Here is a 15,884-nt window from a genome sequence, read left to right as displayed (position 1 = left end):
TTAGGAGTCTGTGCAGCCACCTGAACAGGGATGGAGGAGGATTTCCATATGTTCCACAATTTGGAGCCACCTTTCCAAGTATGCATCCATAGATCATGATCAGATCAGAATGTAGATATGCAGATTAATTTGCATGTCTACAATTCTTTCTGAGCATGGTCTGCTCCTACTCATGTATTTGCTGCTGTTTTTTCTTTTTTTACAAGGTGGCCTGAGTGCTTTCAGGCTCTTTCCCTCATTTTTTTCTAGCTGTTTGGAGCTATCTAGGACAGGCAGTCCTTGCTGTGCTCATCTAAATGTTTTAGGTAAGTGGCAGTATATTATGACATGCGACCATGGCTACCCCACGTTCCTATAAGGCTCCCCTTATAAACTCTCCCAAAATGGGTGCATCTCATCTCATTTCAATTCAATTCAGATTCTTTTGCTTCCTATTACAGAGTCTGCTGCTATGGGATAAAGGTTCCTGTTGCTATTCTGGAATCAGGTCTGCTTGTTGTGACTCACGGAAGTTATCAGTCTCCTGTGCTCTGCAGCCTGGCTTTGGAAGACTTAGAACTGTACCTCCAGCAAAAAATGTATGTTGCCTCTTTGGTGTAGAGTGCTTTTATGTTTTGAATTCCAAATGATCTTATTTCCTAATGACAGGTAGACCAATCCTAAGAGGAGGCCTCCTAAATTGCTCCAGGGGAATCCCTGTGGCTTTAGGATTAATTCCTCTTCCCCATGTTGGTTCAGCTGTGACACTTGTGCCTTATCCACACAACCAGCCACCAGCTGTACTCAACGCTAAAGAGGAAAAAGTAAGGGTCTGGGACTAGAATTTACTGACCTCAATTCAAGGTCTGGAATATAATTTGGGTGTGTGAGAGAGACTGTGCTGCATCTAATGCAATCGAACTATCCTCAGTAATTGCACCGTTTTGCCTGTGTGACCTCTTAAATCTCCACAACAGATACTGAGAAATCACCACCACCACTGTCCCATGTATCATTAACTATGTTATGAAACCTAGTTTTGAATGGTCAGAGGGCAGCCAGTGGGAAGATCTATTTTCTCAATTAAAATCTCCCAGTTCTGATCAGTATAATTACGGTATTTCCTAATGGGATAGAATTGTTACAGCTCAATGAGGATTCTGTGCATCTGAGACTGTGACTAAGGTTCCAGATTCAGTCTAGATCAGGGCTGGGGAACGTTTTTAAGCCCAAGGGCCATATTCCTTAATGGACAGCCTTCCAAGGGCCACAGAACAGTGATGTGTGGGGCCAGAGGCAAAAATGGGTGGAACAACAAATACAAGTTTTACCATTATACAGTAGGCTACTTTCTACTCACAATGAGACCTTATCAGAATTCAAGGACATCTTACAGCTAAGCAAAAACTATCATGGAGGGTATGAGGCAGGGCCAGTGAAAGGGGTGGCCTAGGGAGAGGTCCAAGGGCCTGAAGGGCTGCATTGGGCCCCTGGACCTGAGATCCCCCAGCTCCTGGTTTAGATGGAATGCTTCACAGTTTCATTCTAGAAACTGATCTCTGAATGCTTGGCTATGGGACAGATGCAAAAACTAATTTGCTACTCTGCAGGAAAACAGTATTTACTGCAGATGAAACTGAAGCATGTTGGCGAAAAAGGGATATATGCATGTATGCAGCCAACAAATGAACAAACAAGGCAGGAATGTGGCGAACAGATCCTAATTCCCATGCCTAGGTTCATATTATACTCATCACTCCTTTATACTATAGAAAAAGCCACAAAGTTCTTCTACCAGCATTAGGCCAATGCCTGCCTACATTCATAACATACCCAGAGATACTATCTTTTCAAATTACAGTCGTACCTTGGTTGAAGAACACCTTAGCAGCCAAACGTTTTGGCTCCTGAATGCGGCAAACCCGGAAGTGAGTGTTTGCGAATGTTCTTTTGGAAGCCGAACGTCCGGTGGGGCTTCCGATTGGTTGCAGGAAGCTCCTGCAGCCAATCAGAAGCCGCACCTTGGAAGTCAAATGTTTTGGAAGTCGAATGGACTTCTAGAACAGATTCTGTTCGGCTTCCAAGGTATGACTGTACTTAAGTCCTTGTTTTTCTGCTTTTCTTGCTACGGTACATCCTGCAGACAGAACCATAATACAGCCAGTTCTACCATTTAATATATTTCTTTGTAAGCTGCCTTGAGTCCCTCTGAGAGAAGAAGGCTGGGTATAAATAAATAACAATAATACTCACATCGTATAGGAGGTCAGTCCACCCTTCCATGGTGATACACTGGAAGACAGTCAGCACGGCAAACAGGATGTTATCGAACTGTGTGATCCCGTAGTTGGGTCCTTGCCAGTATTCTTCACACTTGGTCCCATTAGGGCAGAGGCGTGATGACGCGTCCGTTCCACATGGAGCTTCCTCCTTGATTTCATCTGTGGAGGGAGGAAAAAGAGACTCTCTGGTTATACTGCAACTGTGCCAGGCAGGTAATCAGGAGCAGGTAATAAAGCATATCATGGAGTGTTCAGTTGCTTGAACATTTGTTCAGCACCCTATTCATTAAAAAAGAGCCCCATCAAAACACAACTCATTTTAACAAACAAAAAAGTTATATGAAAAGGGGGAGAGATGGTGATATCACAGGGATCAGTCAATTAGCATTCTCTGTACCTGGCTTCTGTAGAAACAGATAGAGCTGTTTTGGCCTGAGGTCAATCTTGCAAGGAGGCTCACCACCTAACATGTACATTTCTATCCAGTCTACATTTCTTCTCCTACACAAGTTGGAGGGGGGAGAAGAAACCCTGTAACAAGGAACTAATTAGGCCCACCAGGTCACAGGTTTGGCTCAAGAGGCTGTTTTGGGTGTGCCTCACCCACCTTAAATCACTTGACATCGGATATGGGAAAGGTTCAAACAGCAGCCACAAATAAATTATCAGAAGTGAGCTCTTAAGTACACTCTCAAATCCTCCTTTGGAGACATGGAAGAGGAAATGTCTGATGTCACAGGAGATCAGGTGAAATCAGGTGATTGGCAAGTGGGAGTTCCTGTCCACCTACCAAAGTAATCCTAGGAGTGTTGACCCTTTTTGGATCCATCCCTCTAGCCAAAAGTGGTTCCCCACCCCTGCCCTAAACTTACTCACTCAGTATATTCAGCCTGGCCCACTTAATCCTAGCAGAAAAAAAGCTTGCCTGATACCTATTATCCAGGGTCAAAACAACCTCACTGCCTTCTATGTCTGAGCTTGGGATGATGAGGATGAGGAGCAGACACAGAGAAACAGACGCTCTTTACCTACCTGTAATAATATCCTTGCAGGCGGTGTGAAATTTCCCCATATAAAATTCTAACCCTATGATTGCAAAAATAAGGATTGCAAAAAATAGGAGGAGGCCAATTTGCAGCAGAGGTATCATGGCCTTCATGATGGACTTGAGGACGACTTGTAAACCTAGAAGAAAAAGACAGAGGGCAGAGCAGGATTACCACAAGGCAGATCCATAAGTATGCATACTGTACTTAAATTTTAACAGGAGCAGGGAGGGACTTGACCACTGCTCCCTGCTTTGTGCAAATTCCCCCTAACCTAGAATTCACTCCCTGCTTATTGCATTCATAAGTAGTGGAGACAGAAGAATGAGAGAAAACAAATTCCTCATTCTGTATAGCATGTGGCTATAATCTATGACCATTTCTTTTTCTGCTACATGATATTTTCAGAAGAGGCCATAAGCCTAGAGGAAAGAGATCCTAATAAGAAAGAAGCCTGAACTGGCTGATATTAAGCAAGAGCCATTTTGGAAGGTCACAAGATCTTCCCAAGTATGGAATTTATGTGGATATTCCCAAATCCCTTTTGATAACCATCTTGCATTGGAATAGCCTTCATTCATGCAAATTATTTCCAAATATCTCCCATGGAAACAAATGGGAAACTCCACAAGTTCTAGACATCGCTCTTAGCATTCAAGAATTTTGGAATAATATCCAATGATGCCATACTCCTGGCTGACGCTCTAGTTCCTACATGTAGAGCCTAGAGGAGAATAAGGGGTGGCAGTGCAATGCTATGTATGTTTACTCAAAAGTAAGTCCTGCTGTGATCAGTGGTGTTTACTTCTGGGAAGGTGTCCCTAGGATTAGAGTCTGGGTTTTACAGGGAGAGGACAGATTCTTTGATTAGGCATTGGGTTATTTATTTATTTATTTATTTACTTACTTACTTATTTTGTAAATCACCTTTCATTTGAAAATCACAGGGTGGTTCACAACATAAAAATAATATATGAGAACGTAAAGTACATAAAAAACCCAACAACCCTCCTCCCTCAAACACATTTAAAAAACCATAGAATGTTAATCAGCCTGGCTACAAAGAAACTTTTTTGCCTGGTGCCTAAGGAAATGCAATGAAGGCACCAGGCAAGCATCCCTAGGGAGAACATTCCACAAATGGGGAGCAACCACAGAAAAGGCCTGTTCTCATGTTGCCTCTTTAGGAAGAGGCACACAAAGAAGGGCCTCTGATGATGATCACAGGGTTCAAGCTGGTTCATATGGGTTGCATGGGGAGGCTGTAAGAAAAGCTGTAGGTTCCCAGGAGGTGGTGGGCAGAGGTTGATACTGGGGCCACAGGAAGACGAGAACCCCTGCCTGGGTCAGTCGTTATATCTTGTAGGAAGATGCTAAGGTGGGTGCTTCAAATAAGTTACAGGTGAGCTGCAGGACATGAAGAGTGCACTTAACTCACTTGGGATTCCCGACACTAGCTTTAGTGGCCGGAGCACACGAACAGCCCGCAGAGTCCGCAGGTCAAAATCGGTGCCGACTGTTGCCAAAATGCTGTAAGAGAAATAAAGAGGAAGTGTTGGTGCTGAGAACTTGGTCTATTTCAACAGTGCAGAGTAGGAAGAAAAGTAGATTTCCCCAATAACGCAGTGGAAATCCAGCCTGCTACTGTTTGGAAGGAATCTGGACTTCTCCAAAAGCATGTGGAGGTTTTCCTTCTTCTGGAAGTTAATTCTAAGGATGTCTGCACGATATACTCATTTCCTGAGGATTAATAGCAATTGTTCCTTTATTCTGAATCAACAATAACTAATAGAGGTTAGCTCCACCATTCCACTAATACACATTAATTGTATTAAAAGAGTACAAAAATATTGCAAATTTTAGGTGTGTCATTAACTATAGTTTCATGAACAGACATTAGGAAGCTTTCCTCACCAATTTACATGTCGGGAAGTTTCTCCTGTTGAATGTCAGGCTTCCATTAAAGGACAATCAATTCAGATGAGGAGTATAGCACCTAGGAAGTGGGATTAACCCTTTTCCTAATCACCATTTTATCAAGGAAAACCATAGTCCCCAAATTTCTATCTGGCCCATGTATCATTTATATGAAAGAATAGATTGTATCCAGGGACTGTTGAGTTGGAAATAGGTATTTGTTGGCTACTCCCACAAGGGAGGGGAACCCCTTGGGACTATGCACATCCTTTTTTTATTTTATCTGTATGAAATCTTAAAAATTACATCTGAAACCTAGACTGTATGCAAAGACAAAAATCACAGGCAAAAATCAGGCAAGAAAGTATTACTGTGAACTGATCTACACATGGATAAAGTTGTCAGTGAATACCGCAGTCACAGCAGCCTTACACCCCACCCCACCCCCAACCTCCATCTGCATCTGCATAAGAATGGATGTTGCTGCATCCAATGTATACTAGGGGTCAGAAACCAAAGTTGTCAGTGGCAACCCAATTTGCTGGCGGAGAAACTTATGGACTGGAGTTGAAGAATTAGCCAAAATCACCCACTCACGTCCCAAAGTGGCCCTCCAGGAAAACAGGTTGCTCTCCAGAGATGTACATCTTGGCCCATGCTAACATTTCAAATCAAGTAAATAAACAAAAATGCTTAACTAAGTGACCAATAGAGGGACACGGGTGGAGCTGTGGTCTAAACCACTGAGCCTCTTGGGCTTGCCGATCAGAAGGTTGGCGGCTCGAATCCCTGCGATGGGGTGAGCTCCCGCTGCTCTGTCCCTGCTCCTGCCAACCTAGCAGTTTGAAAGCATGCCAAAAAGTGCAAGTAGATAAATAGGGACCGCTCTGGTGGGAAGGTAAATGGCGTTTCTGTGTGCTGCTCTGGTTTCGGTGTTCGGTTGCACCAGAAGTGGTTTAGTCATGCTGGCCACATGACCCGGAAAAACTGTCTGCGGACAAACGCCGGCTACCTTGGCCTGTAAAGCAAGATGAGCACCGCAACCCCAGAGTTGTCTGTGACTGGACTTAACGGTCAGGGGTCCTTTACCTTCACTTTTTAAGTGACCAATTGCATCGCAGACAACTCAGTTCTACTCCCCCAGTAAATCCTGTCCGTCAGTCCCCCAATAAATCCTGGCTACGGCTATATGCATGGCTGAAGTGGGCCAACGACTGCTTAGAGGTAGGAGTTGGTCAGTGCAAAGAAGCCTTTAGCTTGTGTCCACTCAAAAATTCAGGTTACTTCCTCTCTGTGCTTTTAGGTAACAGACAACAAACTGACTAAATAGGTTCATTTAACAAGGTGGTTTCTAATGAACCAATAATTGCTTGCTTTTTTTTAATGCTTTTTTAAAAAAATTATTTTATTAGCTGTTAGCTGCCTCAAAGGCAGGATATAAATATTTTTTTAAAAATATGGGGGGGATATTCTGTTGCCATGGGCATAGAAAGCAACCCAACCTTCCTGTTTAAACAACACTTTATATATCTGAAGAATGCCATCTCTCTTTTGCTGACCTTCATTTCTTTTCCAGCTAGTAATCACCATTCTCCATAACTGCCTTCAGCTAATTTAATCCACCACTCCTTCCCAACAGCTGGGAAGGATCCCAAGAACTTTGCCTGCAATTGGTTTAGTGCTAAGAAATAATATGATGATGGTTGTTATCATAATCTCTTCATTTTACTGCAATACATTCAGGATCATCATAACACGGGCAAGAGGTAAACGCACCATACACGGCATAAATACCGTATTTTTTGCTCTATAAGACTCACTTTTTCCCTCCTAAAAAGTAAGGGGAAATGTGTGGGCGTCTTATAGAGCGAATGCAGGCTGTGCAGCTATCCCAAAAGCCAGAACAGCAAGAGGGTTTGCTGCTTTCACTGCGCAGCAATCCTTCTTGCTGTTCTGGCTTCTGGGATTCAGAATATTTTTTTCCCTTGTTTTCCTCCTCCAAAAACTAGGTGCGTCTTGTGGTTGGTCTGGGGCGTCTTATAGAGCGAAAAATACGGGTATGTGGCAAGCATCTTAGCATCCTTTCACTGGTTTTTAGTTAAGCAGCCCTCCCCCCCCACCCTTTTTTCTGCCTTTCCTAACTTAAAAGTGGTTACATTTTAGAGGATAGTAATTGCGTTGTAATGAGATCTCTGGGCTCTGGAATTAGAAGTTATTCTTGCTGTGTTCCTATCTTTTTCTTATGGTAATTAAAAAGCTGACTCAGATGGGCTCAATGAGCAACTCTGATTAGGAACCACTTATCTACTCTGGCCATGTGACTCAGCAGTGGGGGGTGGGAGGAGAGAAAGCAAGGTGTATGCCACAGTCTCAGACTAATGGGAAGAAAGATAAAGAACTCACTAACTCTAAGCTGGCACAATCTGCTTTGAAAAATATATGGCACGTACATTACAAGGTAGCATTTTTTCCTGAAGTTTATGTGGAGTTCTCATACCCCAAGCTGAGGTGGGGGGAGATTTTGTGCCTAGAGACCCTGAACTACAGGTAGATCATACAGGACACAGAAGCGGGAAAACACAACGCAGGACATGTACTGAGCTTCTTTCCACATTTCTGCTGCAGTCTGCAGTATGAAACTTGTGGATCCTGCAAGCCTGAATTAGCCCACTGAGCCCCTCCAAATGGCCCATAAATGGTCCATTTTTAGCAACCTCTGCCAATCATATGACATTATGATGGTGCCATCTGACAATTATTTTGATCTGCCTCACCACTTTCTGTGATGTTCCCTGGATTAGACTGTAAATTTTTAAGTATTTTGCATATGTTTTACATGTTTTATGTACAACTGCCCTAAAACAAAGGGAGAATCAAATGTAAAGTACATTTGATAGTAACCACGCTGCTTTTGCCACACGCACCACTGGAATGAGGAGCCCAGAGGGTTGGCCAGGTTTCAGTCTGGACCATGGACTGAAAGTGGTTCCCCACCCTTGATTTAACTTATGATGAAATTCATGAGCTTCACACGCCATCAGTGGCCAACAGAACTAGGATGGGAAAGTGCCATATGTGAAATATGTAATGTTCACACATTACAGTGGAACATCCTTACCTTGCTATTATGAAGTGTAATGTTTCAACCTCCACCCTCTCTCCATCCTATGTATTGCTGTACTGAATATTTATTATTATTAATAATAAACTCTTATTTCATTTAAAAAATCACATAAACATTCCAGTTAATTATCATTGTGTGATATAGTACAACACTATATCATTATGTTAAACAATGATTTATTAAAATCTATAAATCATATATTTTTACACTTCTCTAATTACATAATAATGGATTAATATTGAACAGAATTGCTTTGTGATTAAATAACACCAGTACAGTTCTTTCTTTTACAAATGAGCATGATTTTCAATCTTATATAACTTTCAAAACTGATTTCCCAATATTTTTATATCAAGTTTTAAGAGTACATTAAGAAATAAATTCACAGTCACAAAGCACCTTTCTCATTATTAAAGTTTACTATAAAATACTTTGTGCATTAATATTGTATGCCAAATATATTTTCCATATTCCTCACAGATGACTTCTGCTGTTTCTTTCAACATTTAGCTATCAATATCTGTGCTGCTGCCAACATATTCCCCACCATTTTCCTTTAATTTTTTTTGGTAATGCCTCATTCAGTTTTTCTGATAATATAATTGTGGGATCCATGATTAATTTATGTCCTATGATCTTATCATTTTTCTTTGTAACAGCAACCCAAAATTTCTCTCTTTTATTTTTTACAAACCTACCAAATGTGCCTAAATTTCATCAACATGGTGGGAAGCGTGCAACTTTTTAGCAGCTGGTATGGGGCAAGGTATCATAAATATAAGTTTTCATTAAAAAATATTTGCTACAATATCCAATTTTTACTCTGAACCATCTTGGCACATACAAATTGGTTCAATCTTGGATGGTGTAAATTCCGCCCCCCCCCTTTGCTTTTAATACCTGACCACCTCTTGAATGTGTACCTGTTTCATCGGACACGTCTAAATATCAGACCATAGTAACGACATTACTACCCTGAAGTTAGTCAGAGTAAATAGGTAACTTTTCTATCTTTCAGTTTGCCTTAGGCTGTTGATTTTTGCCCCTCTTTTGCATTCCCAGCTGCTGAAGCACAAAAGACGGTACCTTCTTCACACAGTGCATAATAAATTTATGAAATTCACTTCCAAGTTATGTGGTGAAGATCTCAGGTTTTGTGGTTTTAAAAGGAGATTAGACAAATTCGTGAACGATGCATCAGTGATTGACCATGATGGTTGTATGGCATTTCCATGTTTAGAGACAGTAGTCCTATGAGTTTCAGTTGCTGGGGAGACTGAAGCAAAGTACCACTTGTGATCTTTCCCCAAAGCATCTGATTAGCCACAGTGGAAAGTCTTTGCTCAAAGCCAACCAGACTCTTCTTGTGTACTACTTAGGTTAGAGACATTCTGAAGTCACAATGACTCTATTGCCTACTACCCTACATTTCTCGACTCTCCTGATTGCCATTCCTTCCTCTGGCAATGTTTAGCCCCACAGAGATCCACTAGGAAAAATTTCTCCACGGCATTTGCATTGATAGAGCTCACTATGGACAAGAAGTAGTGATGGGTCGTATTCCCATCAATCTCACTGCTCCAGAACTTCGTGGGTCAGATATGTCACTGGGAGGGCAGAACTATGTGCAGAATTGCAGTCAGGATGGAAGCACTACAAACCCAGGCAAAATCGGATTCTGTTAGCATGCACTTTTTATCAGAGCATTCACTCATTGTAAAAGCTGCAGCTCGGTGTCAGAGGGAGCTGTTAGTGTGTGCCGTGAGTGTGCAGTGTGGAGAACAAAGTCATTCTGAAATTGTTCCTCCATGAGGTTTACCACGTCTGTGTTTCAGAGCACACCACTGGAACTGGCATGCCACATGCCTAGTCTCTGAGGTGTTTAAAGAGATGCAAAACCTGTATGATTGTCCTGCTGTTGAGTTCTTGATTCTGCATTCTTTTGCCCTGCACGCTAATGCACAGGCCTGGATCTGGGTTTATATAACATTCTGTCTTGCTCAGACACACTCAAAGTCAGACTAAAGGGAGAGTAAGCAGAGTCAGCATTGGGTTAAACTTCAGCATGAATTGCCCAGGGATTTATAAAAAAAAGAGGAAAATGGGAGGAAAATAGACATAAAAAATCATACACCCAAGTATATGATTCACCATTCTGCAAAGGCTTGCATTATTTTCAGAGTCAATAATGTCAATAATGTATTGTTAAAATCAATTGATAAACAAATTGCACCAAAGCCATTTAACCCAAAACAGTGTTGTGCCAAAGAGGTGCAGATCTTGTTGAAGCCAGCAGCAAGAATGTATAGGTTTGGTTTACAAGCCACTAGCTGGTACTTAGCAGTCTTGCATTTTTCTGTTTTTAATTACAGAATTATCAAGGGCACCAAAGCTATATATGCTTTTAAAATATGATCGTCAGGAGAATATTTATAGCAGGCTGGGTGTTAAACAGCCTGCCCTGAAAAAGCTTTGGGTGAAGTTATTGTCACCTTCCCTTCAGTAAGGGGAGGGGAAAGGTGGCAAAAATGGCTCCTGCAGTGTAAATTCACATGTATCCCAAGCTATCACTAATTTACATAGTGTATCATCTCCAAAAGATCACAAAACCACCATGGCTCAGTATTGGGCATAGTGAAATACCTATATCTATATTCATCCCCATTACAGATCTATATAAAGGATGTTTAGAAAACAGCAGCAGCTCTATGTCAGCACCAAAATGCAGACCCTCTTAGGACAGGCAAATGAAAATTTCAACACCTTGAATAGTTTTCAGTTCAAGTCTGTGATCCTAGTACACTGTCAAGAAAATCCCACGGAAATCAGGAAGTCCCACTGTTACTCATGATAAACACACTATATTGCTGTAGTGTGTTAAACCACATTACTTCCTTCAAAGAATATTGAGAAGTGTAATTTACCCCTCACATAATTTCAATTCCCAGCACCCTTAACAGCGTCGAATTTAGGGCGGTGTGGGTGGTTCCCCTGCACAGGGCAACAACCGAGGGGGAACATAATAATACAGTGGTACTTTGATTCTCAAATTTAATCCGTTCCAGGAGTCCCAAAACAGTTCGAAAACCAAGGCGTGGCACTCAATCGGAACCTGCGGAAGCCGTGTTGGATGTTCGGCTTCCGAAATACGATTGCAAACCAGAACACTCACTTCTGGGTTTGTGGCGTTCGGGAGCTGATTTGTTCAGGAGCCAAACCGTTTGACTACCAAGGTACTACCTATATTTATATGGATACCTACTCAAAGTACCAAAAGGAATTATTGTGAAAATAATAAATATTTGGGTGGCGCAAATTTTGTCTTCACTCAGGGCTCCATATTACCAAATTCCATCCCTGAGCTAACAATCTACGATTCCCAGAATTCTTTAGGGGAAATCGTGTGCTTTCAATGTATGCATAGCCTTAGTGCCAATTGGAAGTCCCCACCTGATGCAAACAGAAGCTTCAGAATCATGACAGAGGGAAAAGGTTAATCTTCACCACTCACCAAGATTCCCATTCTCACATGGAGGTTTGGAGGATCAAAAAATAATCCTATGGGTCATGCTCTCTATAACACCAGAACATTTAGGACAAGCCTGAATCAGGCCCACTGCCACGCTCCAGGAATCTGCTCCTTCCTTTGGCCAATGGCAGAGGTCTCTCTATCTATGAGAGTGCATCATCTGAGTCATCGGTTTTGCCTGCCACTGCAAACTAGTTCATGTGCAAAATGAGTCAGGCAACCTAGAGTTGCCATTTTTTCTTTCCTGGCAGAGTTCCTGTGCCTTGAAAAGTTGCATGGCAAGTAAAATGCAGGTGGTGAATTCCCCCCCCCCCCATGCATATGAAGCAATGGGAAAAGATGCACTTCTTCAATTTGCTATGCAATTTTTCAAGGCATAGGAGACCTGGGGAGGGGGGAACACTGGCAATCCTACCACCCATCTTGTACTTTAAATTGCCTCATTCCCAGGCCACCACTTTATAGGAGTTTGACATGATTCCTAAATCCCAAACTTTGCTGGTTGAAGCATGGAGTAAATAGCAGAAATTTAGTCTGGTAGAGCAGTTTATACACATCCTTCCCACTAAGGGGCATAATTGGGTTGCAAGTATCACCCAGAAAAGTTAGCAGCTGCACTGCAGCTGATGAAGCCATATGTAACTAAATGCATTACAGTACAGAAATTTCTGGTATGGGAAAGAAACCCAACAGTATACAACAGGGGAGCAAAATAGAATTTTTAATAATTATAATAATAATAATAATTAAGAAACAGGAGGAAATTAACCCAAGTTTCAAAGCATTTTTACGCTATTAAAAATCCTTATATCCCATCCTTCCCTTCCTACATGGAAGTGTCAGAATAGCTTATAGCACTAAATTCCACCCCAAACCCCAATGAAATTAATGAGGCTGATATCATTTGTGTTCTGCATGCATTTCATATACAGAATCCTTCTCTGATATACTCCCCCTTTTACAGATAGGAGACTGAGGCTCCAGAGAGATACTGACCTGCTCTGGCTGCCCAAGCAGTTCTGAGAAAAGCCGAGATCTGGAACCTAGAGATTCTAGATCTGTGACTGAGGCTTTTAATTCATGGAAACTGCCACCCTGGTCCCTTTCCTCTCCTTTACAATATTCTGTTTTAAATGCCCAAGGCTGAACGGCTCTTTCCCATTCCACCATGTGGTGCAGAGATTACAGTTCAGCTGCCGGGTAATATGGAGATGTTCAAAACTCTCCTTGTCTGAAATTCAGTTTTGTATTGTGTACCCCCAGCGGGTGGTTACCGGGAGACAGAAAGGTAACTCCAGCTGTGCCTAAAAACAACTGCAATAATAGGACAACAAAGTAATATGCATTTAACAACCTATGAGCACTGGGTTATAAAAAGGTAAAGGGATCCCTGACCATTAGGTCCAGTCGTGACCGACTCTGGGGTTGTGGTGCTCAACTCACTTTACTGGCCGAGGGAGCCGGCGTACAGTTTCCGGGTCACGTGGCCAGCATGACTAAGCCGCTTCTGGCAAACCAGAGCAGCGCACAGAAACACCATTTACCTTCCTGCTAGGTTGGCAGGAGCTGGAACCAAGCAATGGGAGCTCACCCCGTCGTGGGGATTCGAACCGCCGACCTTCTGATCGGCAAGTCCTAGGCTCTGTGGTTTAACCCACAGCGCCACCCACGTCCCAAGCTGCTTTGTTAGGTGAGTCTTAAAAGGTGTGGGGTGGAAATAGCAGCAGCAGCATCCACATGACTGAATCCAACAGGGCACAGGAGGGAGGAGAGTCTCTATCCATGCTAGAAACACTTCCCTCTTGCAAAAACAAGAACAGAAACAAAACCTGGTGATCGGACAGAACAACCCCATTCTTCTCCCCAAGCTCTAAGAAAACACATGAGGGGCAAGGACTGTGCTAGGGAAATATCCCCCAGCAGCAAAGGGCAGTGTGGAAGTGCTAGTCACTTCCACACTGCTTTCCACTGGGCCAACCCAAGGAGTTGTCTGGCAAGACACTCTTGAGCTCTCAGGCTGCAGTGCGGGCCACATGAAACACTTTCCATGCACCTGCTTGTGCTTTCTCAAGTCTCTCTTTATCTTCCGCTGCTGCACCCTGCCAGGTGCTCCCTCTCTCTCTCTCTGTCACACACACACACACACACACGCCTACAATTTCTGGCAGGTTTCGACTTTTCTACGCTGTGGCTCACTGCAACTACTGGGTTTCCACTACAGTGGTACCTCGGATTAAGTACTTAATTCGTTCCGCAGGTCCGTTCTTAACCTGAAACTGTTCTTAACCTGAAGCACCACTTTAGCTAATGGGGCCTCCTGCTGCCGCCGCGCCGCCGGAGCCCGATTTCTGTTCTCATCCTGAAGCAAAGTTTTTAACCTGAAGCACTATTTCTGGGTTAGCGGAGTCTGTAACCTGAAGCGTATGTAACCCGAGGTACCACTGTACTGCAATCCACTCTAATCCACACTGCAAGAGTGGTTACCGAAGTCTGCAAAATCTAGGAACTGAAGCTGCAAATTGGTGCAAAGCAGGAGTTCAGCTGGAGCACAGGAAAGGAAAAGTCATTTCGCTGAGGATCTTTTGACTCATCAGCTATGCTGCAATACTAAAAGCTGAGCTCTGGATTCCCAGAAATACGCAGCATAAAGCCTTAAACTGTCTTGGATAGGGGTCCAGTAATCAAGGAATGTGCAGGAACTGGGCAGCTGAAGTTGAATACATTATGGAACCATGCTGGATATCATGGGTTTTGAATATCAGAAATATAAGAGATTAATGAACAATATACCTTAGGGCCCATTTGCCTTACTTGGAAACTGGCACCACAGGTTAGTGCCGTTTTAAGATATCTGTGACGCACACCTGATCTGCTACCTACAACTGCACTGTTTTGTGCATGTGCCCTGCATTTGCTTAGGGTCATTCACATTGAAACTCTAAGAGGAAGCAATGTGGGCATGATGTGGTCCAGAATTACATTGCTGTGGGCTGATCATGCCATTACTCTAATTACAGGAAGGATATTTGCATGGCAATTGTGTGAATCAAATATATCCTCCCCCACCCCCGGTTCAAAACAAAAGATTTGTGCTGGGAGGGGGCTTTTTCTTTTTCCATTTTGGAGCAGAAGCTGTACAAATGCCCAAATTCATCCCCAATAGTCATTTTGATCAACAATTACAAAATACAGAAGAAGCAAGCATGATTGCTTATTGTGCAACAGCAGTTTAGTCCCCCTGCTTAATTTCCACAGTTGCCCAAATGTAACAAAAATACTCTCTACAATCTGGAAAAAATACACAGAAGATAAATATGCACACAACCAAACAATTTGTAGTCATATATCGATTTAGAAATACTGCATAGGGTTGTAGCCAACTAAGCTTTACTCATAGTAGACCCATTGGAATTAATGGACCTAACACTGGATACAACCCATAGAGAGAGGAGGAATAGGAGCACTTGGCAGGATGGCAGCATCTGGAACCAGCTCACAAGCTTTGTGCATAGAAAGAGTGTGCAGAAAGTCCATATACACAGTTTGGGACCAGTGTGGGCAGCAAATGATTCCAATGGGAACCAGTGGGAACTCATAGGCATCCTAATAAGATGGGGAATAGACTTCATTGCAGTGGAGTCAGAGAACATCACTAGCAGTGTGTATGTTGGTTGGTCAAAGAACCTTCATGACTTACTACTGTTTCTGGGTAGCTGCAGTCCCATCTCAAAACAGTTCATATATACACAACTATAGAGGTCCTAAAGGATTCCTAGGGTCAGCTAGTAATCTTCGCATCTTACTGGGTATTTGAGAAAAAATGGTCCTAGTCTGACACCTTTACCACTACACTAGACTAGTTACCTAGGTCTACCATACCTGTTCTCCATGATTGGAAGAAAACCCAAAGAGTCCTGGTCTCTAGCACCCATACCTCTCTTGCCTTGTGCTGTAGAACTGGTTAGAGGAAAGAATCTGTGCTCCAGAGATTCCTTGTAATTCCAGAG

General features: G+C 42.7%; 1 protein-coding gene across 5 annotated transcripts in view; it reads right to left on the bottom strand.

The window, feature by feature from the left end:
- Nucleotides 1-15,884, bottom strand: part of CACNA1A (calcium voltage-gated channel subunit alpha1 A) — a 257,374-nt gene that overhangs the window by 131,526 nt on the left and 109,964 nt on the right. For all 5 annotated transcript variants that reach the window (XM_081845837.1, XM_081845835.1, XM_081845838.1 and 2 more), the window contains 3 exons: nt 4,746-4,837; nt 3,294-3,446; nt 2,233-2,420 (listed from right to left, as the gene is read on the bottom strand). In XM_081845837.1, coding sequence (XP_081701963.1) covers nt 2,233-2,420; nt 3,294-3,446; nt 4,746-4,837 — 433 coding nt within the window. The remainder of the gene's footprint in view (nt 1-2,232; nt 2,421-3,293; nt 3,447-4,745; nt 4,838-15,884) is intronic.

This window comes from Podarcis erhardii, assembly GCF_964252035.2.
Source record: "Podarcis erhardii genome assembly, chromosome: 2".
NCBI lineage: Eukaryota > Metazoa > Chordata > Lepidosauria > Squamata > Lacertidae > Podarcis > Podarcis erhardii.
The sequence above is the reverse complement of the archived record's forward strand: the minus strand, read 5'-3'. Positions and strand labels throughout refer to the sequence as shown.